The sequence below is a fragment of the Amblyomma maculatum genome, chromosome 4 (assembly GCF_055883805.1).
Source record: "Amblyomma maculatum isolate TAMU_Amacu chromosome 4, ASM5588380v1, whole genome shotgun sequence".
NCBI lineage: Eukaryota > Metazoa > Arthropoda > Arachnida > Ixodida > Ixodidae > Amblyomma > Amblyomma maculatum.
This window is the reverse complement of record NC_139347.1, coordinates 78,675,452-78,702,796: the sequence shown is the minus strand read 5'-3', so window position 1 is coordinate 78,702,796 and position 27,345 is coordinate 78,675,452. Positions and strand designations below refer to the sequence as shown.

Genomic DNA, 27,345 nt, shown 5'->3' with positions numbered 1-27,345 from the left:
CTCGCGGACAGCATGCATAACCGGAGCGCTTGTTTTCTCTAAGATACCTATTTTGCTTTGGCCGCATGCCTAAGATTGTCCAGTATTGGATACCTCATTTTTATTACCTTCTGTGTTTTACGATTCACCGCTCGGAATCTTCGTGCGTATTTCGAAGCCGAATGTAGGTAAAAAACGTATATATATGCCGAGGCACATATCCAGAAAACCAGAAGGGCGGGGTGTGTGTGTGTTTGTGGAGGGGGGGTTAGCCGTCCCCACTGTGACTGTAATAAGCCCTAGCTGTGCACTATCTTCTCTCTCAGCAGCCAATGTCACGACAGCGGACAGGCGATAAAGGGTCAGCAAACGAATCTGCGCACACGGGCATGGGTAAAGTGGCCAGGGCACACCACGTGACCCGGCTCAGGTCCGCACTAGCAGCTTCATTTGCTGCCTCTTTATCGTTCGCCCGCAGTCGTGACGTAGGCTGCTGGGGTTCGCTGTAGCCTTTTCAAGATCTCGGTGGTGACGGTTCAGCACCGCCTCCTTCAGAAACAAGCTGACCTCGCCGCTCTCTCCCCCTCTACAAGATCTACATTTAGCCGTTTCCAAGAAGAAAATCTGAGCTACATGCCTAATCTGGCCTCTCGGTGAAGAAGCAGGAGCAGGGCTCTCATATCCTTTGCACACAAATATCATTTCTTACACTGACAACGATAACATACTGACAAATAGACGTCGGATTCACGAAGGCCCCTGTGATTTTAATACGACGCATTTTGTCGCTGGCGCTGCAGTATCGTCAAAGAGATGCAGACGTAGCAGAATAAGACTGCACACGGGGATCCCACAGCTGTGCATGTCCTCGCGGTGGGGTAGTTCCAAGAATAATTTAACATGGCCGAATGATTCTCGTCTTTTCGCGCTTTTGTCGGGAGCGCTCAGCGTCTGCTTGCACAGGACACATTAGCGCAGGTTCGGCCGCTGTAAGGCGCTACGGCACCTTTCGCGCTTCCAAAGGGAAACTTTTTTCGGTCTACTTCCTTTTGTTCTGCCTTTTTCACTTTCCTTTCCATAAACCTTTGAGCTTTCCTCACACTCGGAGGAGACGAAAAAGAAACCGCTGACCTTACGCCGCGTGCAGTTTTAGACACGAAATGTTCCGCGGCTGCTTTGAATTCATGCGTCGCATTCTCTACATTCTTCTCATTACAGCGCACGCCTTCCCCCCATCCCCCCTCTCCCTCTACAATTTCGGCGCGATGAAAAGAGCCTTTGTGATGGATTCGCCTGTTGAACGAACAAAAGGCCTGGTCCCGCCTTGGTGCGGCGTTGCCCGAAACTAATTTGCTCACGCATCGTTTTCGGGTCTCGGCATTTCACTAATATATTCCGGCCTGGCGACAGCTGTTATTTTTCTTCTTCTGCGACAGCTTTATTCTTGCTGTACCTGTTCGTCTTCTATGGCTGTCGGAGTATTACGCTATGCCGTTTCTTGTGGGAGGAGCTTGCAAATTAGTTCTCGCTGATTTCGTGCTGCGCTTTTTGAAGCACAGGGACCTTTTGTCCATCTCTTCGTTGTTTGATATTCGCCTTACGGACAGTGTGATTTTGTACAGAATCGCGTATATTGGGAAGGCTGCGTTAGGCTTCAAGTGGCATCAGAAAGCACTCTGCAATTTGATTGACATCCTAGCATCGTACTCTTATCTCGCAAAGAAGTAATAGAGGCAGACTGTAGTAAAGCTTGGGCGAAGTGTTTGACGTCATTACTTTCATAGCTCGCTTGTTTAAATCATAAGATAGCGCGTATCTAAACAACCGGAGTTTTCTCTTCGTTAGTCCTCTTTTTGCTGAGAGGGAGCCTTTTTTTCTTCTCTTGCGCGAGAAACAAACAACTGAGGTTCGCGTAAACGTTTTCTAATAAACGTTTAAAATGTCATAAAAATTAACGCAAGCGTTCAAACGAGCTGTGCTTGTTCATCCTCGCGGGCATTTGTTTGAATCCCATTACTCATCAAAGCCACTTCGTCTCTCTGTTTTTGGTCGACAGTATATTTTCTCGCGTCACAGTCTCCTCTCCTGACACATGACCTTTTATTTCCCTTCTTTCGACCATGCGTGTCGCTGTGTGTCACCACCATCGCAGCAAGCGGATCACGCCAGAGATCGCCATCGCATTCCGCGCTCCTCCAGATTTTCTTGATCCTCATTCGGGACGCATGCGGCAAGCACGAAACGGGTGCACGCTAATGAATGAGCTCGCTGCTTCCGCATCACAGAGCGCAGTTTCGCTCGTTCGAGCGTACGTTATTGGGGGCCTGGTTTTGCGGACGTGACATTGCCGCTCTCGGTCGCTTAATAACCTTTTTTATTATTTTATTTTTATCTGTGTGCCTGCGCGACGGCCATAGAGACTGTTGAAAAAGCATTCTTCCATTGCTGTGCGCGATCGCGACAAGCTCTACCCTTCCGAATAGGCTGCCATCTGTGGGTTGTCTGCGGAGTGTTACGCGTTGCAGATTTCGGCGCTGCTGTTGTAAGACTGTTCGGTGGAAGCTGCCATATAATGCCGGCATGCAGACGTCTTGTTTTAAACGCATTTCTTTTGTTTTATGCCTAATTAATTCCGATCAGCACGTGTGCCGTATTACCTGTGCCACTGTGGCGATTCGGCCGAAGCAAGGTTTGAGCTTTGCACATTATTTTCTTTGCGTATTCGACGCTGTAATATTGGCTAACAAGTACTATGAAAGATGTCGGACGGAGTCATATATATATATATATATATATATATATATATATATATATATATATATATATATATATATGAAGGAAAGAAGCCAACAGTCGGCGAGGCCAAGGAAAGCGTTGGGGATGGTACCTTGTCTTCTTTTTTTTTTTTTTTGAAGTGTTTACTTGGATAATCACAGAAATTAGTAATGTAATCTGTTTAGGGGAAAGATAATTAGACACAAAGTAGAAGAAAAAACAACGTGCCGATGGTGGGATCCGAACTCACGACCTCCGAATAACGCGTCCGGTGCTCTTCCAACTGAGCTACATCGGCCGCTGCCCCCCCTGCTACTTTCTTGGGTATTTATGTTGTCTGTATACGAACCTTAAGAGTGTTCACCAGCGCCACCCTCAGCCATAGCGGCGGACGTGGGACGTCCTTTGTTACCGCCTGCGTCACGTAGACCGTGATCAAGAGCGAGGGCGAAAGCTCTGCCAGAACCCTCTTACGCTACCTATGGCTTCAAGACTATATATATATATATATATATATATATATATATATATATATATATATATATATATATATATATATATATAGTGTGCGCTATATATGTCCAACCTAAAACAGTTAGACTTTGTCAGTGTGGACGAGGCTGTCTGCGCTTCGTTTCATTAAAGTCCATGAACAAGCGCTTCCCCACCTAAATTCCTATTTGCTCCTTCTTCTGGACGCAGGGTTTACCCCAAGAACTCGTACATGTGGTATCGGACCGAGCGGAAGCCCGGCCGCCAAGGCTTCCAGGGCAACTATCGGCGCAGCTACCACGGGGGCGGAGGCGAGGCGGCCGACTCGGGCCCGGACTCGTGTCCCGGCTCGGACCAGGGCTCCGAGCTCACTTCGGAGGAGGCCAGCTCCGAGTCGCCCTCTTCCTCCTGTCCTTCGTCGCCGCTCAGCTTCCCGCCGCACACGTGGCCTAGTCCTGGTGGACCCGCTCAGCCCGTAACGACGACGGCCGCTAGTCAGGACGCGCCGAAAACCGCGCCACCTCGGTGCGAGCCGACGGACTCCCTCAACAACAACAACGGTAGTGTCAACAGCAGCACCACGACGGCTAATGGTGGCAGCAGTGTCAGCATCAACAGCTTCAGCAACAACAATAACAACAACAACGCACTGTCGCCGTCGACAACGAGTGGCGACCAGTCGTCGACGTCGCCCGTGGCGTGTAACGGCTGCTGCAACGACCAGTGGCCCCCGCCGCCGTCGGCGACAAACACCGCAACCAGCGCCGGGACGGGAAGCCGGCGCACAAACTCGGCGACGCAGACTGGTCCCGACGAGGAGTGGGGCGTAGTACAGCTGAGGCGTGGCGCCACCAAAAGCCAGGAAGAGCTGGAGTGCGAACGCCTGTCGCAGGACTTCGCCTCGCGGTACGGAGACGCCGCGCTACGCTCCCTACTCGGTGAGTGTGCATGCCTCTCTTTGGGAATCCGTTGCCTGTTCGAAAGTTGTTTTCGCGCTGTTGTTGGAAGACGACCGCGGTGCGGAAGTGCGGAGACAGATTCCATCTTTACAGATCCCACGGAGTCCTTTTCTTTAATGAAAAATCTCAAGTGGTAACGATGTTTTTTGTGGCTGCTTTTAGTGAGCGAGCACTGCTGAACACGGTTAGACCCAGCCGCAAATCCTGTGTGAAGCCTCTGCAGTGCTCAGAAAATGCGGGCGGATCCGAACCCATTTCTAGTGGGAAGTGAGCACGTACGGAACCTCGTAGTTTTCGCTGCACTCTCACGATGTGGGTTACGTGTCGTGGACTCGTGGTGTTCATCAACTTCGACCTGTGCGCAATGGATCTAGAACACACCGCTGTCGCATTGTTCAAAAACAATTTGGCCCACCCCCGATATTCATAATTAGGTCGGAAAGCACTCAAATTTGGATTGACAGTCGAGGCTCTGACGCGTTCGCACGATACTGCGTTGACTGGAGCAGTCAATCCGTTCATCAACATTTTTCTTCTTTTTTTTTTCGCCATCACAACAGTGCTTTGCAAGCTTCTATTTGTACGCTCAATTCCTTTCTTCTTAGTGCATCTTTCTCAGCGCTCTCTTCACGCTGCGCCATTTTGAAATTTGATCTTTTAGTCAAGCTCTGGCTTTTGTTCTCTGCACGCTGAACATAGTTTATCCTCTCGCGATTCACCTGTATACTTGTAGCGAAGTTAGACCACACCGTGTTCAATGCAGACCGTTCGCCACGCGACGCAGATATTTTAGCAGCTCTGTACGGGGGAAACTCCGTGTTTCGGATTCGCGTACGTACCGACCCAACCTATTCGCGCACGGTCCCGCTAAGGCGTGAACAGCCAGTATGAAACGAAACGTGCGTGAAGAAAAAAAAAAAAAAAAAAAAACTTGGTGGCGAGACAAGCCTGCTGTTTCGTGCTCGTTGTATATGCTGGTGTCCTGCCAAGGCGAGAAACCAGCTCTCAGCGATGCTGGTAGGAAAGCGAAGCGGTGTTGCGCGTTCGTTAATGGAAACGTTCCGCGGTCCCGCATCGGCAGAGAAATAGCCGTTCCCATGCGCCGTTCGCTTCGTCACTCTTTTTATCTCTGCGGGACGCATTCCGACGGTGACGACGATGGAGGAGGAGGAGACAGGTGGAGGGCCAGCTGCGCGATGTGCCGTATGCCCACCCGCCGCCGAAGTCGCGAAGACGGAGAAAGAATAAACCGTTATCGAGACTGCGCTATAAGTGTCGCGCCGCTGGCGGTCGACGGTATAAATAGAGCGTGTCTTTAAGAAAAAAGAAAAAAAAGTACCGCTCGGCCCTCTTGGTTGTCCACCGTGTTGGTACACGCAGGAGGAAACAGTCCGTGTCTCCTCCGCGGTGAAAGGAAGGAGTGGGGGTGCATGGCGCTTTCTCTGGATGTCACCGCGAGCGTCGTTCTCCGCCTCTCGAAAGTGGGTCGTCTTCGTCGCGATGTCTTCTTCTATCGCGCTTTGTCGAATCTCTTCTTCGGTCCGCGTTGTTATATACCAGTTTGGGCCGCGATAAAGCTGGCCGGCCGTATAGCGAGGCTCGGTGTCACACGGCCGTGCTGGCCCCTCCGTGGCCTCGTAGGAGGTCGGGCTCGTCCTCCGCTCTGCTGGCGTCTCTTGTGTAAACGAACGCGTGGAATCTGGGACATGCAAGCTCGCGCAGATAATGGCTTGTCTCCGCTGGTGAGGAAGAAAGAAAGGTTTTTCACGCGTGGTGATCACGTGAACGCTGACCACGTTTCGTTGATGTTTTGAGACGAAAGCGAGGTTTCTCACGAAGGTTGCCGCGCGTGCGCGTGGCGAAAGGAAACAATAGAAAGATAACGATAGTGGATCGTGCGAGCGTGCCGAGTGTCTGCAATCCGATCTCTTGGTATCTTTTCCGCAAAAGGAAAAGGGTGCGATGTGCATTCTTCGGAACGGATTAAATTCAAAAGGCAACGACAGTTTAACCGTACAGTTTCCGGAGATATCACACCAGGTAAGAAAGTACAGCTGTCAAATATTTTTACTTCCGCTCGTAAAGGAGTATCTTCACACTGTTGCAGAAAGCCCATTGTCCGAAGCAGTTTTAAAATCAGCAGAATCACAAGCTGCCATTCAGCAAAAGACATTCTATCATCTCTAGAAAAGCTAAGATTGTCGATGAAACCAGCAAAATTTTCATCGGGCGTGCTACATCAGAAGGCGATTTAAGTCCACGAGCGTGTTCTCTTGTTTTCTCGTCTTTTAAACTTCCAAAAACTATCTTGATTTGCTCATTATAATTGTGCAATCATTGCAATTTATTCAGTGAAATCACCGTTTCCTAGAACACAGGGCTACGACTGTATGTTAATGCTAATGAGTACGCGTAAGATAATAGAGGCACAAATTAAGGGATCAGAGATTAATAGAGTAGCATGTGCGTGAACGGCGATCCGCAAAGTAACCGGATTCTTCCCGGGAAGAATCCAGTGGTTGCCGCGGCCGTGGCAACCACATTCACAGACAAAGGTTTGCTGCCGCGCCATATTTACAAAGCAATTAAAGAGGCAAGCACCAACCCTCTGGTTATAGTCGCAGACTTTAACACAGCCCGGGTTGCGCATTACTCGACCCGCTCTGGCAATAACCTCACAACCTGTCATCTTCCACCCTTTCTTCTTCATTTTACCACGTGGCGTTCAAGGCAGGCTGAAATTATATGAATTCTCCAAGTAATCAAAGTCTTCCGGATGACGTTGTTGTGTCTGCAGGAAGAAGGAGAAGAAAATGCGCGGGCCTGCTACTGGCTCTGCAGCTGAGCCACCTGCGCTGCCTCGTGCGGACAGAAGAGAAAATAGAGAAGAAAAAAAAAGGAAGAGGGAGAAAAAGACGCGCGCCGCAACAACAGCCGTCGTCTACCACCGAAGCGGTGGCGGGTGCAATGACGGCCTACAACAGATAAAAATTCGGTGGCAGGCTAGCCCCTGCCGCAAGCGACGGTGACCAACCTGTCCCATCCCCGTCAAGGGAGTACCCTTCCCGGATGACGTTGTACACTCCGCGGTAAAATATAGGGCTACCTATATGGCTAGACCAATCCTGCGTGACAGCTCTCGCTGCGGAGGTAATTACAACGGCGCTTAATTATCATCATGCTATAGAAAAGCATTACCATATTGTTTCTTCCGTGCTTTTAATTGCCATTTCTTTTTTGCTGAGTTATTCTCATGTTTGCTGAAACATGCACTCCTGGTCATTTTCGTCTTTGGATTACTCTCAGTGGCGGCCAAGCTATCCGGCCTCTGCCTCCGCTCCCCTACCAGCGGAGAGGGATCTTCCTCTGCCCCTGCCACTGTTGGCAGGTAGCAAATCGTAACCAATACTATACGCTGTACAATTTTTCGTCATGCTGGGGCTTCTCTGATGCTAACGCATTAAAAAAAAAAAAAAAATAGGGGACGCTTAGGCTTCGTCTTAAGAGTAGACACGAGCGCCTCTAACACCGGCTCTTTGTCGCGCGATTTTATTTTTATTTTCTTGTTTAAATCCTTTCAGTTTTAATTGGTTTGGTTTGTGGGATTTAACGCTCCAAAGCGACTCAGGCTATGAGAGACGCCGTAGTGGAGGGCTCCGGAAATTTTGGACCACCTGGGGTTTCTTAGCCTGCTCTGACATCGCACAGCACAGGGGTGCCTTTTTTTTCGCTGCCATCGAAAAGCGGCTGCCACAGCCGGAATTCGATCCCACATCCTTGGACACAACAGTCGAGAGCCCTAGCCACTAAATCACCATGACGGGGTGCATATCCCAAACACATGTTAGTAAGTCGTACGCACCACCACGCGTTCACTAGGTAGACAAGTGTCAATGACCCTTCGTGGCCAATGTAAATAAAGGAACAAACAGCCGCCTTTGCGTTGCGTGCCCGTCTGGCATGCAGAGGAGCTGGGTTCGAACCGGAAAGGTGACAAATTTTGTTTCGTTGAATTACTTATAATTTCTGAAATACCTCAATCAAGAGGAACCACCTCGCTAATGTTGGTTTCATTTGGACCCTTCTCGAGTTCGCTGTATTGTTTTATTTTGAATTCGGTGTGTTTGAAATTCTTCCCACACGAGGTCGTGTGGTTGTGACGTCATAACCCTGTCGCCCAATCAGGAATTTTCTATGCGAATGCTTTCGACGCGTGGTGCCTACGACGCCGATGGCTTTTCGACCGAACGTGCTGTACACACTCCGCGTAAGAACAAAGAAGAGAACCGAAATGCTCGCTTTTTGGAGTGAAAGCGGAAGATATGGAAGCTGGGCGTCAATCACACGTGTATATCTCTGCTTGAAAGATGACAGTTCCTCATTTTCCCAGTCAATCTACGGCTTACTTCCCCAGCGGATCCTCAGTGACCGCCGTGCCGGAGACACGGTGCGAAGCAAGCCATCGCTCGAGGCACGACCGCGAGTGGTTATGCGACGGACGGCTCCGACGGAAGGCCGCGCGAATTTGATCGAGCGTGCATTGATCCTCGCTGGGGAGAATAGCTGCTCAGACGTACTCAGACCCAGGGAGGAAAGATTTGAGCAAAACAAGAAAATTGAAGAGAAAGAAACGACAAATGGAGCAGAAAAGAACAAGCAAGTGCTTCCTTCCCCGTGTTTTGTCTCAGTCCTCTTGGTCATCGGGTTTGCTGGCTTTTTGCTTCTACCTTTCCTAAACTAAATACATGAATCGTGGAGCGAAAGATGTGCATATGCCATCGACATCCGCGCCCTTGACAAGGTCGCGCCCTGTTGTCTTATTTTCGAAGAGGAGCGGGCGTCATTTGATGAAAGAGAACCTATCTACTACTGTCTTTTTCGCTCAGTCCTTGTTTCGTAATGTGCCGACTCCACCGTGACCCAATAATTTCCTGCATTCTTTTTTTTTTTTCTTCTCCTATCTTTCATTTGGAACTTTTTCTCCCGCTATGCTGCGCCTTGTGTATGTAGACCTCACGGCACGCTATAGTGTTATCCGGAAGGATGAACGCTTGTGCACGGCCGTGTCGTTTCGCAACTAAATTGATTCACCGCCGTCCCAACCTCTTCAGATTCTTTCCGCAACCGTGCGGCCCGCGCTTTCATCGGAAGAGGCTAGTGCCGCAGAGGATCTCTGCATTCGATATTTGGCTTAAAAGAAGATGGGGAACAAGAGGAAAAAAAAAAAAAAACGGCAAGAAAGCAACGAGGCCGTTGATTCAGTCCTCCCAAAGGCGTTAGGCGGCAGCGACGAGCAAGGGCGCGCTACACGGAAGCGGGTTTGGAGAAAACCTCCGCCATATGCACGCAGGAAAAGCCGACTTGCTTCTAATCTCATTTGGGAGGGTACCGTGCATGTCGTCCACAGAAACGCCCGCACGCGCCCGCGCGTGCGAGTGTTGATAATGTGCATCGCTCTCTCGCGGAACACAGCTACATCGTCTGATACTGCTCCTGCAGCAAGGTGTGCAGCAGCCAAGCAGAAAAGTGCGTAATCTTTCCCCCCAGCCGGCCCCCTCCGTTCTGTCGTTTTACCTCCGCTTTTTGCGTTGTCATCCGAAGAGTGATGAAAGCGAAAACTGTTCAGCGTCGGCGCCTGTGCGAGTCACTCACCTGGCAACCGTGCCGGGTGGTGTTTAGGCCATCTGCCACTGTTGGATGGCAGTGGATGGAGAGAGGGAAATTGTTTTCCCTACTTGCAGGGGAGAGAAGGGAGGGGCGAGGCTGTGAATAACTCGGCAAAATTGAATACGACTAATGGTAACTCAGCAAAAATTAATAAAATAAAATTCATAACAGAAGTGGAACAATATTAGAAAGAGAACTGGAATGGAGTCGTAATTGAACTGTATTGGTGACCGAGAGACAATCGAATCAGAATTTGGAATAGACTTGCGAGGGAAAGGGAAATATCAGTGCACGATTTCTCCGCATCAGTCCTCTGAATTTTTTCGCCGAGCGTTATATGGCGCTGGTTTAGCCATGTCATGATGAAGCCCACGGCCGGTGTCTTAGTCGAGTGGACGTCTCCATGATACTCCATGCGTCGCGCTGCCAAGCGCCCTCACCCGTAAGAATGGCGAGACGTAAGAGTCTTGCGCTCGGGCTGTACGTCTGCAGTATCGCTATTGCTCCTTCAAACCAAGCGAAATAGTTGAGCGAACGACAAAGAAAGCAAAATAACCTTGCGCGCTACTCAGTGCTTTCTTGCGAGTGTACGGTACACTCTATTTCATTTTGAATGACTCGGTCCTCCCGTGCAAGAGGTTTGCGATCGCGGAATTGTTCGCTGTACTGGAAGAGAAGCCGCCTATAACCGCGGCGCGCCCCTTATATAGCTATGCGCATATCTCTCTTTTCGGTGCGCGCGTACCTGCGCTCGTACCTTTTGGCCCGAGCGGCACGTGTGTAAGGCTCCAGGGAGATGGGTGTTCCGACCGCGGCCGTATCGATTCGGGCGACGAGAAAAGGGGGCTCGCATTGGCTTCCGCGAAAGGGGACGTGACGGGCTTCCGCCATCCATCACGGGTCGCTCTCGTTTTGCGGTCCCAGTGCGGAAGAGAAGGGGTCCCTCCTGCTCGGTGCGTATCCCCGCGCTTCTCCTGCCTCTATTCCCTTTTCGCTTCCCGGCCTCTTCGACAGCAGCACGCCGGATGGCAAGCGGGGTGACAGCTTCTGCAGCAGGCCCGCAGCGATGCCAGTGACTATAACGAACGTGTGGCGCTCTCGTATAGCTCGCCGCGTAAAAGCGCATCGACGTGGTTATAAGCGCGCATGTGGGCGCACGCCTGCGCTACAAACTTTATCGCGACCACGCATGCACTCTCTCCTGCGCCCAACTTCTGCCTGCTCTCTGCTCTTTCCGTCTCTCTACTCTTATCGTGTCACTTGTATGGCTTCTACGTTCTCCTGGTTCCTTTTCTTAGACACGTCTTCACGTTTTTCTTTTTTTTTTTTAATTTTTGCTACTCACCAGCCTACTTACCAGTTGAATAACAACCATCCTACCAGACATAAATGTGGCATAACTGTTGTTAACATACTATACAATAAATGCAATATAACTTTGGAATAGTTGCTGAGTTTACCTGAAACAAGGCGCGGCACAGCAAACGGGCCATTTAGTCGGCAGGTTAGTGCGTTTGTGGCTTGATAGCTTTGACCATGTTGACGTTTATGAGAAGTTTTCTAGCTGATCAGTGGATGGACGGCAGAACCTCTGAGCAGTGACATTAATAAAACCATACCACCGCTTTAATGGGACCCCTTTCGCATTCACAGCCTGGAAAGACTAGGCGGAACCAAATTTCTAACACACTCGTCTTCTCATGCAAAATAAAAGGGCAGTGACAATTTTTGAAACGATAAACCGCATTCTCACCCTGGAGAAGAGTTACAAGCTAATAATGTTGAGCCGCTGTAGTGTGTGGTAAAATCTGCCAGGAGGTGTCAAAGTCATATCCGATATGAGCCATTACTTTGGACACCGCGCTGAAGATGACCGAGGCGTGCTGACCGAATACTTGCTCGAGTCGTTTTCGGGGTTACCAGTGTGAGCCGCCACCCACAGGAGCTCTACCCTGCGTGGAAAATGTTAGGTGAAGTGTTCAGCAAGGGCCAGAGAGGAGTGTGAATCCTGCCTCTGGGAAAGTTGTACAAAGCTGTCTTTGAATCACTTGGATGTATTGCGGGTATCCGAATGTGGAAGCTAGGGCTAGGGCGATGGCGGTCTGCTCTGCCTCCTCGAACGTACGTGCAGAGCCCGGTGGAAGACGATGTGTTAAGGGGTGGGATAGGGTTAAATTGTAACAAATTCCTACGGCTTCATGCTTTGTACATGTGGCGTCTACCGAGATGGAGTCCTGGGCTTGTCCGTAATACTTGTGAAGGGCTTTAGCGCGAGTACGTGGAGGGGAATGTGATGCCGCGGATGGACGTTTCGGGGAAGAGGCTTAACAATGAAGGGTCTGAATGTGCGCTTCAACTAGTTCCTGGAGGGTGTTATGCATGCCTATGTGCAACGAGTTTGGCTGTGCTAGTGCTGCGATATAGGTTTAGGGCTGCTTTAGTTGCAAGGCGGATTATGGCGTTCACGTGCTCGGTTTCCGTGCGGTTAAGCTTTAGCTTTGGGGTAGCGTATTGGATGCGGCTGAGCGTACAAGCGTGGACCACTTTCATGTTGTCCGCCTCATCTGAGCCCTTATGCATGGAGGATACGCGGCGTAGAAGCTGCAGTACGGATTGCGTTGGGCCCCTGAGAGTTATAAGGGTAAGATTGATCATTGCGTCTAAAATCCTGCAGGCAGAGACCATGGATGCGGAGGGTGTGGGTGGTGGGAATAGGGGGTCCTTGTAAGGCGATATGAGTGGGTGAGTTAGCGGCGGATTTCGCTCTCAATAGCAGGATCGTGGTTTTAGAAGGATAGCATTCGAGCCCAATGGATAGCGCTTGAGCTAAGATGGTGCCTGCTGCTAATTGAAGAGTTTCCTCAATTTTCCCATCTGACTACCAGGCGACGCAGTGTCATGCACAACAGCGCCCCTTGTCCTCGGCACACTCTGTGCACTTCGCACGATCTCCGTTATGAGGAGTCCACTTGCAAGGTCACTTAAGTCTATTTTCCCTAAGTGGAGCCACTTTTTAAACGTTGAGTGGTTGCTATGAGGCACCTTGATCATGAGCCCATAATCGGCGACGCAACGTCGGTGCACAGTTTTCGTGGGGAGCGCAGTCTCCGCCCGGAGAAAGAAAATCCCCTCAACCTGTGGCCATGTCAAAGCTTCCAATAAAACCACACCATTGAACACGCTGTACCAAGCCATTGCGACTGAAGGTGAAACAGGAAAAGAACATTCGTCGCTCGTCAACCGAAGTATATACAGGCTGCGTATCACGAACGAACAGGCACAAAAAGTCTGCGCAAATAAATTGCATTGGCGCGTGTTGAGTCGAAAGCCATGAATGACGCTATAGCCCACGAGCGTCTCCGTAATTATTTGCCTTAATGTAGCGAGCGGAAATTTACTACCTATATTTCGTTCTCAAGCTACCGCGGTACTGGCGCATGCGCAGTGAAGCCCCGCGGTGACGGATCACGATAACAGATCGCGAATAGCGCTACGCTAAAACTCTCAAATAGAAATACTCTTGTGGAAACGAGAGAGTGGTGGCGCGGAAATCGAACCGCTTGCCTTCCGGAGATGGCAAGTCTGGCGCGCTACCTCTACACCACTGTGTAGAGTTCGATCATCCTAGTAGTTTAGAGGCCTTTTAATTGCTACTACCTCATACCTCGGAGTGCACAGCAAGCGCACATTATATTAGAACACTTAGTAGAAATTGAGGCCACTAATCAGAACTACTTATAAGCATCACTAGCTAAGATTGCTACTAAGCAACAGCACATGATGTCCACACATACGGCGATGCTGTCGCATCAACTGTTAAGGATACTTAGAAGTTCCCTAAGCTTTTGGCTGCTCCTGTTTGCTCGAGATCTATCGCGCTTGTGCCATCAAATGCGTGACACTTCGATACCGAGTACACCAATGCTTAGAGTAATAAATGCAAAAGCACTAGCTCATACGGATACCAGAGCCGAGAAAGTATCTTGTTAACCGTCGTTGTGCTTAACTCCTGATTGGCCTGCCAGATCGTGGTGTCACAGTCAGTACCCTGGCGCAGGTAACTCGAACAGTGCTTTCGCGGTATTTTCGGTAAAAGTGCAGCAGGTTAACTCTAACAGTGTCCTACTAAGGTGGCAGCAAGTACGTGGTTGTAGAACCCGTTGTGCTAGGTGACGCGCTTAGGGTACATAACTTTAAATGGGGCGCGCTGTCTCTTCACACTGACAGCAGGGGACAGAAATGATAGCATGATTGATAGCCCTTTATTAAAGGTAGAATGAGGGCTTTTAGCGCGAAAGCCGTAAAGGCTCCGTCACGATCTTTGCGGGTGGTAGTTTGCAGGTTACATGGCCGGCGAATCATTTGTCGGCGGGTTGTGTGACGTCACGTGATCACATGACATGTCGGAACTCTGGTAGCTCCTTCGAATGTGGAGCGTGAGACGGCAGTTGAACCCGTCACCGTGGCCTTGAAATTTCGATTCAGGCCTGTAGATATGGTACACAGTTAATTACGGGCGGTATGCCGTATTCGAACGTACGGGATTACTTCAGGACACCTTGAATCGCCCATATCTGCGCCGGAATGTTGCCGCCACGCCCAAGATCGCATGATATCATTTCACCCCACTTTATTCTATAGTGATGCTTTGTCAAGTGAAAACAATTCATAAGTCATTCGTAAGGGACTAGGACTTCGGTTTATTTCACTTGGCTTAAGATGGCTTCCATACAGGTTCAGCTAACAAAGCACGCTAGTAACTTCCGCCGATCTATATCTAGCCTTCCACCTATCTGTTCTTCGATCGTGTTCCGTGCTACGAGGTGGGTATGCAACTGCAGCATCGTAAAACGCAGTTTCCGCGTTGGCAGCACCCGCAATAAACGTTATCCCCGTGCGCAGTTTATGGTCGCGCAATAAGCTCCTTCCAGGCACCGGTAACGGCAGCTGTGGGTTGCATGACTGCATCGCCATAGACTTTTTTTATGCGGCGTTTCCTTGGGGCATAATTCAGCATTTCACGTCGCTCGCTCCACTCGTTCTCAGTCACAGTGGCCGGTGAACTGGATGCGAGAGCTGTGACATCCGAGGCCCTATATGTACGGACATGCGGGCAATAAACTCGAGGCTGCCGTCAGCGCTCATCTGGCATGCTGGATGTGATGCACAAGGCATAAACATACAAAGTAAAAAAAAAAAAAGTGAGCCCTCAGCCGACCAATAAACTGTTTTCTTGTGCCAGTTTCTTGCTGCCCGTTCTGTGGACTAATTAGGTTACCTAAAAATGAAACCGCTATAGGGATGCCGCTGTTCCCTCAGGTTTTGTACAGACACCAACATGTGTGTAAATAAAGCTGATTTGTTTTGCTTGCACGATCGGAGAACTCAGCCTGCGCGGCAGAGAGCTAACTCGAGTACAGGAGTGTGGCAGGATGGTTATGAGTGTATAGTCACTTTTTACTCGTGTTTATTTGCTTCTAGTTCTGCATGCGCTTACTAGAATATTCTCTTTGAATAGTTTATAACCTTCTCTACCACGTACACCCTCCATGTCCTCGAATTTATGATCTCGCCTGTCTCTTTTCCCAACTGCACTCATATGCCTTATATAGCTCGTATGACGTGAACCTCGCCACTGAGTCTTGTTCGCAAAATGTGTCCACTGGAAATGGTACCGTGTGTGACGTCACGTGTCGAAGTTCAATCTCTATGAGTGAAATGTATACTAAGTAATAAAAAAGGGAGTGGTAGATTATGTTTTACAGACGTCACGCTCAGCATCGCTAATTAGTAAATGATAATTTACACAGTTATTGTTAATAATAACACTAATTAATTAATCATGAAATTATTACGACATTCTAATCAGTTTATAATTAGCGGTTACAACACGGGACAAGATGCCATCATACCAGTCATGTCACAATTACGCAAAAAGTTTCAATTGTTACCAAATGACGTCATACCAAAGTCATGTGGCAAAATGACCCGCAAAAATGCTTCAACAATGGAGGCACTTAGTCATTGTTAGCAATTTGCAGCATCACATGCAAATTGCCTTAAATGCAGCTGAGTGCATGCGACGATCTCAGAGTTTTTCTCTTCCGTGATATTCCAAAAAGTTTCGAGAGCACTGTGCAGTGGAGAAATGCGAAAGCCTGGTCATTGCTGCTGCACACGGTACATCGCGCGCCCTTTTTCGAACACAACCAGCGTGCCGTTGAACGCATCAAAGTTGACCGGCGTTCTATAATTGGTTTAGAGGAAAAGAAAGGCGCAATATCTGTAACTCACAGAATCTCGCTGACACATCTCGCGGACAAATCTCACCGACGCGAGATTTTCAGCCCAGAAAGGCGCAGTATCTGTCCCACTTGTTCCCTGTTTCTACCTGAAGTCATTTTGGGGTGCCATCGAGTCCACGCTGGCGACCGGATTTGCGCGTAATGGGGCTCTTTCGCTTTAATAAATCAAGTTCTTCAGCGCCCTTACACGCTTCGCTTGTCTTTGTGCGCAGTGCCCAGCCCGAACCAAAGGACGACGTCCGACTACCTGGAAGGCCTGTTCGACGTGGACGCCTGTCAGAACGGCCAGCTGGACTCCCTGCCCAGGCGGCGTAGCTCGGTGGCCACGTCGCCGCAGCCTTCGCCGCCCGCGGCTTCACCATATCTCCTCCCCGCCACAGGGAACAACGCGCTCAGGTACCACATGCATACCGAGCACAGCGGCGATCGTGCTGTGTATCGCGCCTGAGTCATGCCTTTATCCCTCTGAGCTTCTGGGTGCTGTGTCCTCCTCCTTGTCGTCTAATCAACGTCCCTTGTGGTCGAGGCTGAGATTACAGTAAACGATATGATCGCTGGCAGAGACCAGCTGCTCTTTGCTGATGGCTGAACTATTAGTCGTTGCTTCTGATCACGGAGTGAGCTTGAAGACGGGAGCACCCAGTCACCGCAATAATACAAAAAAATCAAATGAGTTTCCTTGACGATAGCTTTCAGCAGCTGAAGTACTGCGGGTACGTATTGTCTTAAAAGGATGCGGGCGGATTAAGCTGCTGCGACTAAGCCGGTGTAAACTGTTCGTTCACTTGGTACTCTATCTTCCTCACGTTGGCTGCCATTAGGAGTTCTTTATGAACGCGGCTTTGGTGTTAAAAGTATATAGTCGTCGGCATCAACACCGATAGTTGTTAGGAGGACTACAGGACGAGCTTGCCATCCACTGATCGTGTCCAACTTCGCCTGGCTCGCAGGGACGAGAACCTCCCCGCGAATAGTGCCTACTACACCACATCCGAGTCCAAGGCCAAGTTCCTGACCAGGTTCGGATCGGACATTGGCAAGCAGGAGTGGAGCTCCGACAGCGAGCTGGCCGCCAAAAAGGTCAGTACAGCTCTTCCAATGCTCCTGTCTCTTCACGTTTTTTTTTTTTTTTTTTTTTTTGTGTGTGTGTGTGCTACGTTCGCTGTTTTCCTAAAAGTGTTTCCCACATTCTGCTAGAGATATTGAGATTCAAAGAACAACTGCCCAACAAAAGCTCTCCTGTTTGTCCGTCTGTCTACATTGCTTATTTTATGTGAAAAGCAGGACTAAAATGTAGCCTCTTTCCTCTGGCCACGCTGTCGACCTATTTAATTGAACACCTAATTACTTATATATAAGCGTACCAAGTTCCCCCATTGCCTGAATTAGCTTCTCTGACCATGTTCTCGACCTATTTAATTGAACGCCTAATTAATTACTTATACATAAGCGTACCAAGTTCCCCCATTACGTGAATTAACTTCTCTGGCCTTGTGTCTCGATCTACTTAATTGAACGCCTAATTAATTACTTATACATAAGCGTACCAAGTTCCCCCATTACGTGAATTAACTTCTCTGGCCTTGTGCCGCTGCTGCTACGGCATCGCGTGGCTGATAGCTCTTTCTGGCGGCTGCTTACAGGACGAGCTGATGGCCAGCATTGCCCGAAAACTGGACGTGCTGCGGTCGGCGCGGCTGGGTCTGCGCGAGGAGGCCGCGCAGAACGAGCAGTTGGGTCGTGCCCTGGGCAGCCGCGTCGAGCAGCTGGCGCGGCCCGCCGAGCACGACAAGTACCGACTGCACGTGGATGAGCTGGACAAGATCGTCAGCCTCATCCTGTCCCTCTCCGGCCGCCTGGCGCGCGTCCACAACGCGCTGGCTGGACTGGCAGGCGCCGACGAGCCCACCACCCAGGAGAGGGTCAGTCGCCTAGCCTGACTCATGCCGGGCCCGTTTTACCTCCTAAAAGCAATATCTGTAGAAAATGCTTGTCTTTTTCTCTTAACGCGGCGCCGCTATAGCCGCGGCCGTATGCTTTGTTTCCGTCCAACAGGATTTTCATCCATGATTGCGAACTAGAGGACAGGTGGTCTCGAGAATGCGAATACGTCCTATGATCCATGTGTGCATGGGAGCAGGATTGCATATAGAACGAAAGGAGGAGGGGGGATAGCAATAAAGCTCTCCGTGTGACTTTCTCGCCTGAAGAAGAGCGAGAAGTCTGGACTCTGGAAGGATTTTAGAGCGCCGCTCTTATGCGAATGTTCGCCGGTTGAACGGTGTCGCTGCTGCCGCGGTGTTACCGCGTGAAAGAGAATGTAAAAGACGCGCGCGAATGGGCGTCGCTGGCTGGTCGACACCCTGAAGACGACTCGCCGGGCGTGAGTGCGGGTCTCACAGGCCAAATCGACACACGCGCCCTAGACGCTTTCTCCTGACTCCTTGTTTCCGTGCTCTCCTCTCACTTTCCTTGCGCTTCGTGAAAAAAAAAAAAAAAAAAAAAAAAGGCAGTGGCTTAACTCAGCCAGGCCAGGATATACGCAGCGAGAGCTACCGGTAGGCGCGACATCGTTGAACACCGGTGAACCGGGCGGCATCGGAGGTTGCCGATATCCGTCCCAGGCGAAAATCCTAACTGGTCTAAATGGTTTAAGGAACAATTCCCAGTTGATACCAGTTAGATCCCAATTGAATACCAGTTGGATCCAATAGTATTCAACTGACACCAGTTAGATCCAACTGGGATCTAACTGGTATCAACGGCGAAAATCGTAACTGTTCTAAATGATTTAAGGAACCATTCCCAGTTGATACCAGTAGATCCCAGTTGAATACCAGTTGGATCCAACTGGTATTTAACTGATACCAGTTAGATCCAACTGGAATCTAACTGGTATCAACTGGGAATTGTTCCTTAAATCATTTAACCAGTTACGATTTTCGCCTGGGGTGGCTAACGCTGTAAATGAGAATCCATTGTTTAGCAAGAGAACCCTTACCGTAGCGCAAACGCGTCCGAAGCAGCTTCTCGCAGCCAGCAAGTATGCTGCGCGCAGTACATGCGCTCACCTTCTGACCAGCTGAAAGACCACTTGGTCTTGGTGACCCTGGCCCAGGACATTGTTCATGCTCAATAGTGCGTTAAATAAAGTTATTTCCTCCTCATCCTCCTCACCCATGAAGCCCCCGCGCAGCGACGAAGCTGGTTGCCATGTTGACGGCGCATGCACAGTTTTGCTCCACCTGACAACGCGAAACTGGGCTCTGCTCTGACTAGCGTAGTCTTGCTCTTGCTAAAAACTCGAGACACATACATGAAGGCGAAAGCTGCCCCACGCTATAGTTTGTACGCTTTGGCCACGCCGCTCACAGCATTGCCTTCCAATTAAAAACAGTCCCAGCCATTTCTTCCCGAAGAATGAGCGATGCAACCGGTGGAAATGCTTTGTATGTTGCTGCTGATAAATGAGCTGCATGAAGAAGCTCATCGCCGCCGGAGCAGCAGGCACTGCCTCCGAGAGCATTCTGCTGTTCGTGCTGCCAAAGCTAGAGAGCTGCGCTGAAATTTCGCATTGAGGAATATCGTAACCGACCTCAAACATCTTTTTTAGCTGCTATTCCTATGTATACATTGTAAAACTTCGGATTTGATGTGCTGTTTGCTTGTTTATTAGATATTGATGCCTGCCTGAACAGAGGCTGATGTATGTCTTCTTAAAATGTTTGTATTGGAAGCTCTGTTCTGAAGAAAAGCCAGCACAGTGCCACCTGCAACTGTGGCAGGTAACACAAGGAGAGATGGAAATTTTCTCTCTGCTTTGTAGGGAGAAGGGGGCTGCTCTAGAAAGAACCCAAAAATGAATGTTCTGAGAATGACCCATCAAAATGAGAATGGCTAGTAATAATGGCAAAATAAAAAAATAAGGGCCATTAAAAGTAAAGATGGTACCTAAGGCTAATGCAGTGGCATTGTGCAATGATGGTCAAGTGCCCCAATATTTTTTTTTTTTTTTGCGTGCCAAAGTTGCGTGCCAAGTTGACTACCAGTTAAACACCTCCTTTAATAATATTATATGTCTGCCCACCGTGGGGGCTCAGTGGTTATGGCCCTCAACTGCTGAACTCGAGAATGCTGGATCAAATCCCAGCCATGGAAGCCGCTTTTCAATGAAAATGAAAACCTAGGTGCTCGTGTTATGCGCAGTATCAGTGCATTAAAGAACCTCATGTGGTCAAAACTTCCAGAGCCCTCCACTAGGGCGTCCCTCCCTCGTAGCCTGAGTCGCTTTGGGGTGTTAAACCCCATAGACGAAACCATTAAAGTGTGTCTCTTTATAGTTTTTTTTTCAATGATGCAATCGACAACATTTTGCAATGGTCCCTAGCATGGAAAAGTACAGTCAAACTCTCTCTTCAATATTTGAGAATTATTGCGCGATTCCGTAAATTTCGGAAGGAATAAGAGACCTTGTTCTGATTATGATCACTGGACGTGTGAATATATTGGCTGAAATAACGGATACAGCTTTAGCTTTCAGCTGCCTTTCTGACATCTGTTCTCTTCTTTTGGCTATGTCCTTTTGTATGCTGACAAGTATGGAGCTTTATTAATTACTATAACCCGTGCAATGTAACCATCACTACAATGACTAAACAACTGCAGAGTCAGACCACTATGTCATCTGACCACTATGTATAGAGAGAAACCACTGTATCATCTGACTATGTTGTGACATATTCCTTGCTTGCAGAGAGCCCTTGAGGCCAAGAGGGACAAGCTGAGCAGCCAGCACGAAGAGGCGCGTCGGCTCAAGGAGAGCATTGACAGGCGTAGTCGGCAGGTGGCCCAGTTTCTGCGAAAGTACCTGACGCCACAGGAGTATGCTGATTACGACCATTTCGTGCGCATGAAGTCTAAGCTGCTTGTGGACGCGCGCGAGATCGACGACAAGATCCGGCTTGGTGAAGAGCAACTAGCTGCGCTCAGGGCGGGCGCGGTGGTCAGCACTGCCGCCTCCTGGAGGTCGCTGGCATCATCCTAGGGCTGTCGGAGGACAACACTTCTAACATGTGGGACGGCCACGCTAGCCAGGCTGTAAATCTCGAGGCTGAAGCGTCAAGGTCATAGGTGGGCTGGAAAGTTTGTGATGACTGGAAGGAGATGCTGAATCTACATAGGCACTCTTACTTTCCCTGCTCTGATAAATGGTTCTAAGGAAGGTCTGACTGATGGCACTTTTTTTTATGTGTCTACAGTGAAAAGGAACAAGGAGTGAATAGCAGTGAACACGATACATCTTAAACAAATGCATCATCAAGTAAACTGTTATTCAGTGTAGGCAGGCTGTGTTTCCTAGCATGCCTCAGCTTTCGTGGGCTCTGCTGGCCTGATATTGTTTTGTATGTTTAAAAGAGACCGAGTTCATGAAATAAATGGTGATTGAATGGCACGTGTATAGTCGCCATCACAATTGGAACAAAGTAAAAAGTGGTGGTTAAGCTTTCAGCAACTGAATGAACTATTTTCATAAAGTTTGTGTATGGTATTGACAAAACAAGGAAAGAGTGTTATCAATGACTGGACAAGCCATGAGTGCCCTTACCGTCTTCAGCCTCGGGATACTCTGCCACCTTGTGTACATAAGTCACCCTAGCGCTCCCTGAGGCATCGTCTGATGAGAGCACTGTGGCCAACATCCAGCGACGACAGCAGCACCCAGCACTGTGAAATCGCACCGTGGTCTTTTAACCCCACACGCTGTCCCCGGTCAGCGAAGAGTACCGGGAGGATGACTGTGACTCGGTTTGTGAGGTGCCTGAGTGCTCCAGTGACTCATTTTTGGACTGCCCTCCTAGTGCCATATCAAGTTTTTCAAGCCCCCTCTCCCCCACCCCCGTTCTTCTTGTCCCAGCTACTCTCAGCAGTCGTCCTCTGTTCCTCGAAGTGGTCCCATGAGGTTCCGCAATAAGTTTGCTTCAATCCTTTCTTTTTTATGTGTGTGCATTACTGCAAAGTCATTCTCGTTTTTGTGAATTGTAGCACTGTTTAATGGCAGCAGATGTTGATGTATGTTGCCTCGTCATTCTGTTCCTTTTGCTTCACCCAGAATTTTACTTGTACTCTGCATTCTTACTTGATGCCAGTGGGGCAACTGAACCATGTGCTTTAGAATGTATATTCATCTTTTTTAGTGAACAAAGTGAAAGGAAACTTGATCTGAGATTTTTCAAAAGCAACTTGATTATGCCCGTTTTCCTCATTTTAATGCTATCATTTTTTGATTTTGTGTGCTCGAGATGAGGCGCCAGGCAGAGGTTGCGGATATTCATGCACTGGCATATTTTAAAACTGAGCTGTATTCTTCCATCTCACATTTTGTGCCAGCGTACGTGATAAGCTTTTTTGATGCAGTGGCGACGACAGTGTGCCTGGAGGAAAAACCGTGACTGTCCACTAAGTAGTTACCTTATCTATATTGGGTTGTTACACGCTATTCTACTTGTTAGTAAATATAGTAATCTCACCACTTAATTTTTAACCACTGGAGTAGGAAGTGCAGTTGATTTGTTTTGCAAGTAAAAGTACTCGTCATATGCCTTGAGTATTATTGACTGGTTATTAGCACACTTGAAAAGAAGCAAATACCTTTTGCTGGTCATAAAATTCGAACGACTCAAAACCAAAATGGCTAGGTTTTTTTACTCTTGAGCCATGAAGAGTAATGCCACGCATCCTGCAACGCCGACAGCAAGAACTCAATTATACCAAATATGAAGATGTCATCCAAAATCCAGGTATTCCATGTAGGCAGCTTTCAGGTGCTGACAGATGGAAGAGGTACATATGAGCACAACTGTTAGTCTGGTTTAGCAGTGTCCTAGGACTTATTAGGAGTTTTTAACAATTTGCTTAAATGCTACAGGCGGCATGACATCTTGTAGAACTCTAACTTTGGACCAATCAACGTGCTATGTTTCAAAACATGCCAGCAGCAAGGAGCTTCGTAACTGGTGTAATTGAGGACTTCTGCTGGTAGCCTCACGAACCGCACAGCTGGCCACTGTGGTCATTAACACTTATCACCTGTGGCTTCTTTTTTACTGTTGTTAATATTATGGCATCTGCTGTTGCTGTTGTCACGCTGTTTTTCATTGAAAGTACACTTCTGTGGCCTGTGCTGCCAATGATCAAGTTGGAAGCTTCGCGTTCGTTTGAAGTTGACAAGAAAGTGAAACCGTTACCGTGCAGAACATGTGTGTTCCCATGCTGCTGTTCAAAGGGGGGGAAGAAAAGTTTGCATTCCGCAGTTCTTCCACACCTGTGCATTCTTTCTTTTGTTTGTTGTCACGTGTATATTTACGTAGATACCATGGTGTTATGCTGCATATCCATTTTTTTTATTACCCGTGGCCCCCCTCCCCTCTTATTTTCTTTCCACTTTAATTTATTCTTTCTCACTCTGTCTACAACGCATAGGTCACTATATGAAAGGAGGGGAGGAGGGCAAGTCCTCCTTTGGCATGTATGTTCTAGTGTGATAAGGAAAGGGGCACTCTGCAGAGTCCTGTAGCACTCTGTTTTACTAAGTTGGTCGCAATATTTTCATCGAGTGTCGTTTCAGGCAAAGAGAAACTGTGAATAGTAGTGTTCATTTTGGGGCGACGTGCTGGCACGCATGTTGGGATGTGTCGGGGTGTTTCATGCCTTGCGTGTGCCACTTTCTCCTCACCGCCCCTCTCCTTGTCTTCTTTGCTTTCTTTCCTGGCGTGGTTACAGAATGAGAGAGAGGAAGATGTAGGCGTGACTGGCCCACACTGCTGTAGATTGTGTAATACAATAATGCGTGATTATCCCACGGCTGTCCAACTTAACAGTATTTTTGTAGGACCCCTTTTATCCTGGAGAGCAATGGGACACAAACTTTCCGGGACACAGAGTGCTTCACTTTTTCTTCTTCTCCTTTCTTGCCTGCCGCCGTGCCCGTGTTGGTTTGAGACCCCATGTTTTGTACAAAGAGAAAAGAGGCACCTGTTTGTGACATTTGCAACATGCTTTGAGAGGGCGCTTGCGCCTTTGCTCATGTGAGATTGTGAAGACTGGCGCAGTGCACATGTGTGTACGTGTGTGTGCATGACAGGTTACGGCAGTTGTGACCTGCGTGCTTACTACTTGTTCACATTTTCTTTGTCTTCACTTTTTTTCTTTGCCTGTAATATGGCAGTTGCTCGAAGCTGTGCGTGTGCGTGTACACAGTCAGCTGCGCATCCTTGGATTCTTAACATGTGTACATACGACAGAAAAGCCAGACGACAATGGCAGGTCTGTGATTTCAATAAAAAGCCACATTGCTGTGCAGTCCACATGTCTCATTTCTTCCTACTACACTGCTTGGTGCTTCATACAAATTTCGAGTGTGGTTGGCTGTCTGTGCACATGTAATGGCTGACATAGCACACGTCTTGATAATTTGCTGGCTAACTGTTTCTAGCAAAATCCGCCTCTAAAGTGGAATGCATCACAGAACTTTATTTATTTATTGCATACTGCCAGCCTGAATGTCAGGCTTTAGGCAGGAGTGGGGGGTACAGAAGAATACAATACACGAGAATACAAACTACATTCAGTCTTGCGAAGGACGACAACGAAAAAAAAGGCATATCACTCGGCAAGTGATGGCATAATGACGGCAAGTGCCAATCGGAGCAGTACAGCAGAGAGGCCTCCAGTAAGCATGGTGAGTCATATATGTGACTAAACTGATAGTAACCAGGTTACCTACATGAAGGGAAAAAAGTGAACTTGCCATCATTTGTGACCTGCCCACAGCCAGTAAACATCTGCGATGCATCTGCCCAAATGACCTACCCTTTGTTCTCGTTTTGTCTACCTTTTCCCTGACTACTCTTGGGGGCATAACAGGGGCCACATATTGGTGATTTTTGCAGAATAGAGGTGGTGCCGCAGACAACCCACGATGCCAACCATAAGAAAGACTGTCTAATGATGAGTCTTGGTGCATTCCTCGATTGCACGATTGAACCCCATTTCTTAGTTTAAACTGAACAGCCGTCATTCTACACCTCTCGTCTCACAATGCAGACTTGGCTTTACAACATGCAACAAAATCAGAAGACCCCATGTGGTCGAAATTTTCGGAGCGCTCCACTAAAGTGTCTCTCATAACCCGAGTTGCTTTGGGACGTTGACCCCATAAACCAAACCAAAACGAGAGTCCTCATGCACACTTATAGCCACTGTTTTGTTACAGCCATCAGTGATATAAAGGAAAAAGGGCTTAATTGCGTGCCATCGTATTATGTAGCTGGACTCTCTACACCCGCACGAGTTCGGTATTTATTGTGGAGAATGGGTAAGCCATATAAAGGGCTAAGGAATATTTAGGGTAATAGCCAGATCTAGAGAAGGTGAATCAATATAGCGGGGCGTTAGTGCACATATGCAGAACGCCAATGCTGTAAGAGCAAAGGGTGTAGCAAGAAGTGATTAGTGCAATCTTTACTTGCTGCAGCCGTATTCAAAACCTGCCTTATTACATCACACATAGAGAATGCAAAAGTATAAAAGTCTGAAGATTGCTCGGCCTACTTTTCCTTCGTCACTGCTGCTTGCCACACATACTTGCCACACACACATACTGCTGCTTGCCACACATGCTTCGCCTTCAGATTGACTTTGGTTCAATTCCACCTGGTACGCGGAGCCGTCTAGAAAGGTATGCACAGGAAAATCAAGCGTGGCTGATAGCTGGTGCCAAGCTCGCCTTGGTCATGTCAGGCGACCGCTGCACCCAAAAAAATGAACTACCAACATGAACATCAATAGGAGCATCTGTGTATGTATCCGTGTTAGCATTATTTGAGCTTCCAAAGCTGTAAAATGATATCAGACCACTCAGTTTTTTTACTTTCGATCATGACGAGTACCACTGCACAAAAAAACTATGTCGCGAGAAACATCTTTGAAATGCAAAATGCCAAGGATCCGAGATGGATACATACACGGTATATACTATAGAGTCCTCAGAGTCGAAATGGTGTCACAGAATCCATATGATAGGATTCTCTGTTAGGTCGTGCACTGCATGAACAAGCCAATGGGAATTGCCACACCTCGAGATGGCAGCTATACAGACCACGGTTCTGTACAGACCAAGTAACCACCTTAATTGGTACAGACGCACCCACTGCCCCGTCAGCGCTTCTAATTTCACTAGGGTGCCTCGATGTAGCGCGTAACCTATACGGCGGCACGCTACATTGAAGTGTCCTATCCTTCATCGACTGCCAGCGCCGCGGCGGCAAGCTGCGCACTCGCATGCGCGTCACATGCGCAGTCTGCTATGCTCACGGGAACATGTGTGCGCGTGTGTGCAGCGAAATTGTTTGCAGACCAATACGGATTACACTCATCTGCGTCTGATCCCGCAGTGACCTACTGTTAGTATAGTACTCTAGAATAATGAGATGTTTTCAGGGAGTGGCCGCAGGTGAGGATCCCGTATGTCGATTACACTATAGTCACAAGAAAAGAATTGTTTCGCTGCTGTGACGGCAGAAAAAAGGAAAAGAAAGCGCACAGACCTGTTACTGGCTCTATAGCTGAGCCACATCTGCTGCCTCGTGTAGAGAAAGGTAATTTGAGAAGAACGGAAATCTGAGCTAGTTGGTGCATTGCAAGATCAAAAAACAGCGCGGCTACTTGGGACAAACAGAGAGGAGAATAACGGACAAGCGCTGCTGCAAGATCAAAAAACAGCGCGGCTACTTGGGACAAACAGAGAGAGAATAACGGACAAGGTAATTTTAGAAAGAAAGAAAGGAAAAGAATAGGGAAAGAGAGAGACGCGCGTTGCAACAGCCGTCGTCTGCCACCGAAACGGTGGGGGTGCAATGACGGCTTACAACAGGTACACCAACCGGTGGCGGGTGAACCCCCACAAGGGCCCCTAGTGTGGGACCCAGCAGCAGCCATCACCCCTTCCCTTTGACAATTCGACGCGTGCGCTTGGCTGATTTGTCGACGAGAGGCCACGTGACCCACATTAGCCAGCAGGCAGACCGGTGGCGCGCGGAGAAAGAATGCGGTACTCTTGAAATTTTCGAATCACTCTAGATTACAGGGTTGCACCAGCAGAGAATGGGCTT

General features: G+C 48.6%; 1 protein-coding gene across 2 annotated transcripts in view; it reads left to right on the top strand.

Annotated features, from left to right (window-relative positions):
• The window catches only part of Shrm (shroom), a 483,537-nt gene extending 460,073 nt beyond the window's left edge, over positions 1-23,464 (top strand). For both annotated transcript variants that reach the window (XM_084602015.1, XM_084602016.1), the window contains 5 exons: positions 3,457-4,184; positions 16,390-16,573; positions 17,128-17,257; positions 17,821-18,099; positions 20,931-23,464. In XM_084602015.1, the coding sequence (XP_084458141.1) occupies positions 3,457-4,184; positions 16,390-16,573; positions 17,128-17,257; positions 17,821-18,099; positions 20,931-21,221 (1,612 nt within the window). In that variant the 3' untranslated portion in view covers positions 21,222-23,464. The remainder of the gene's footprint in view (positions 1-3,456; positions 4,185-16,389; positions 16,574-17,127; positions 17,258-17,820; positions 18,100-20,930) is intronic.
• Positions 23,465-27,345: the final 3,881 nt, after the last annotated feature.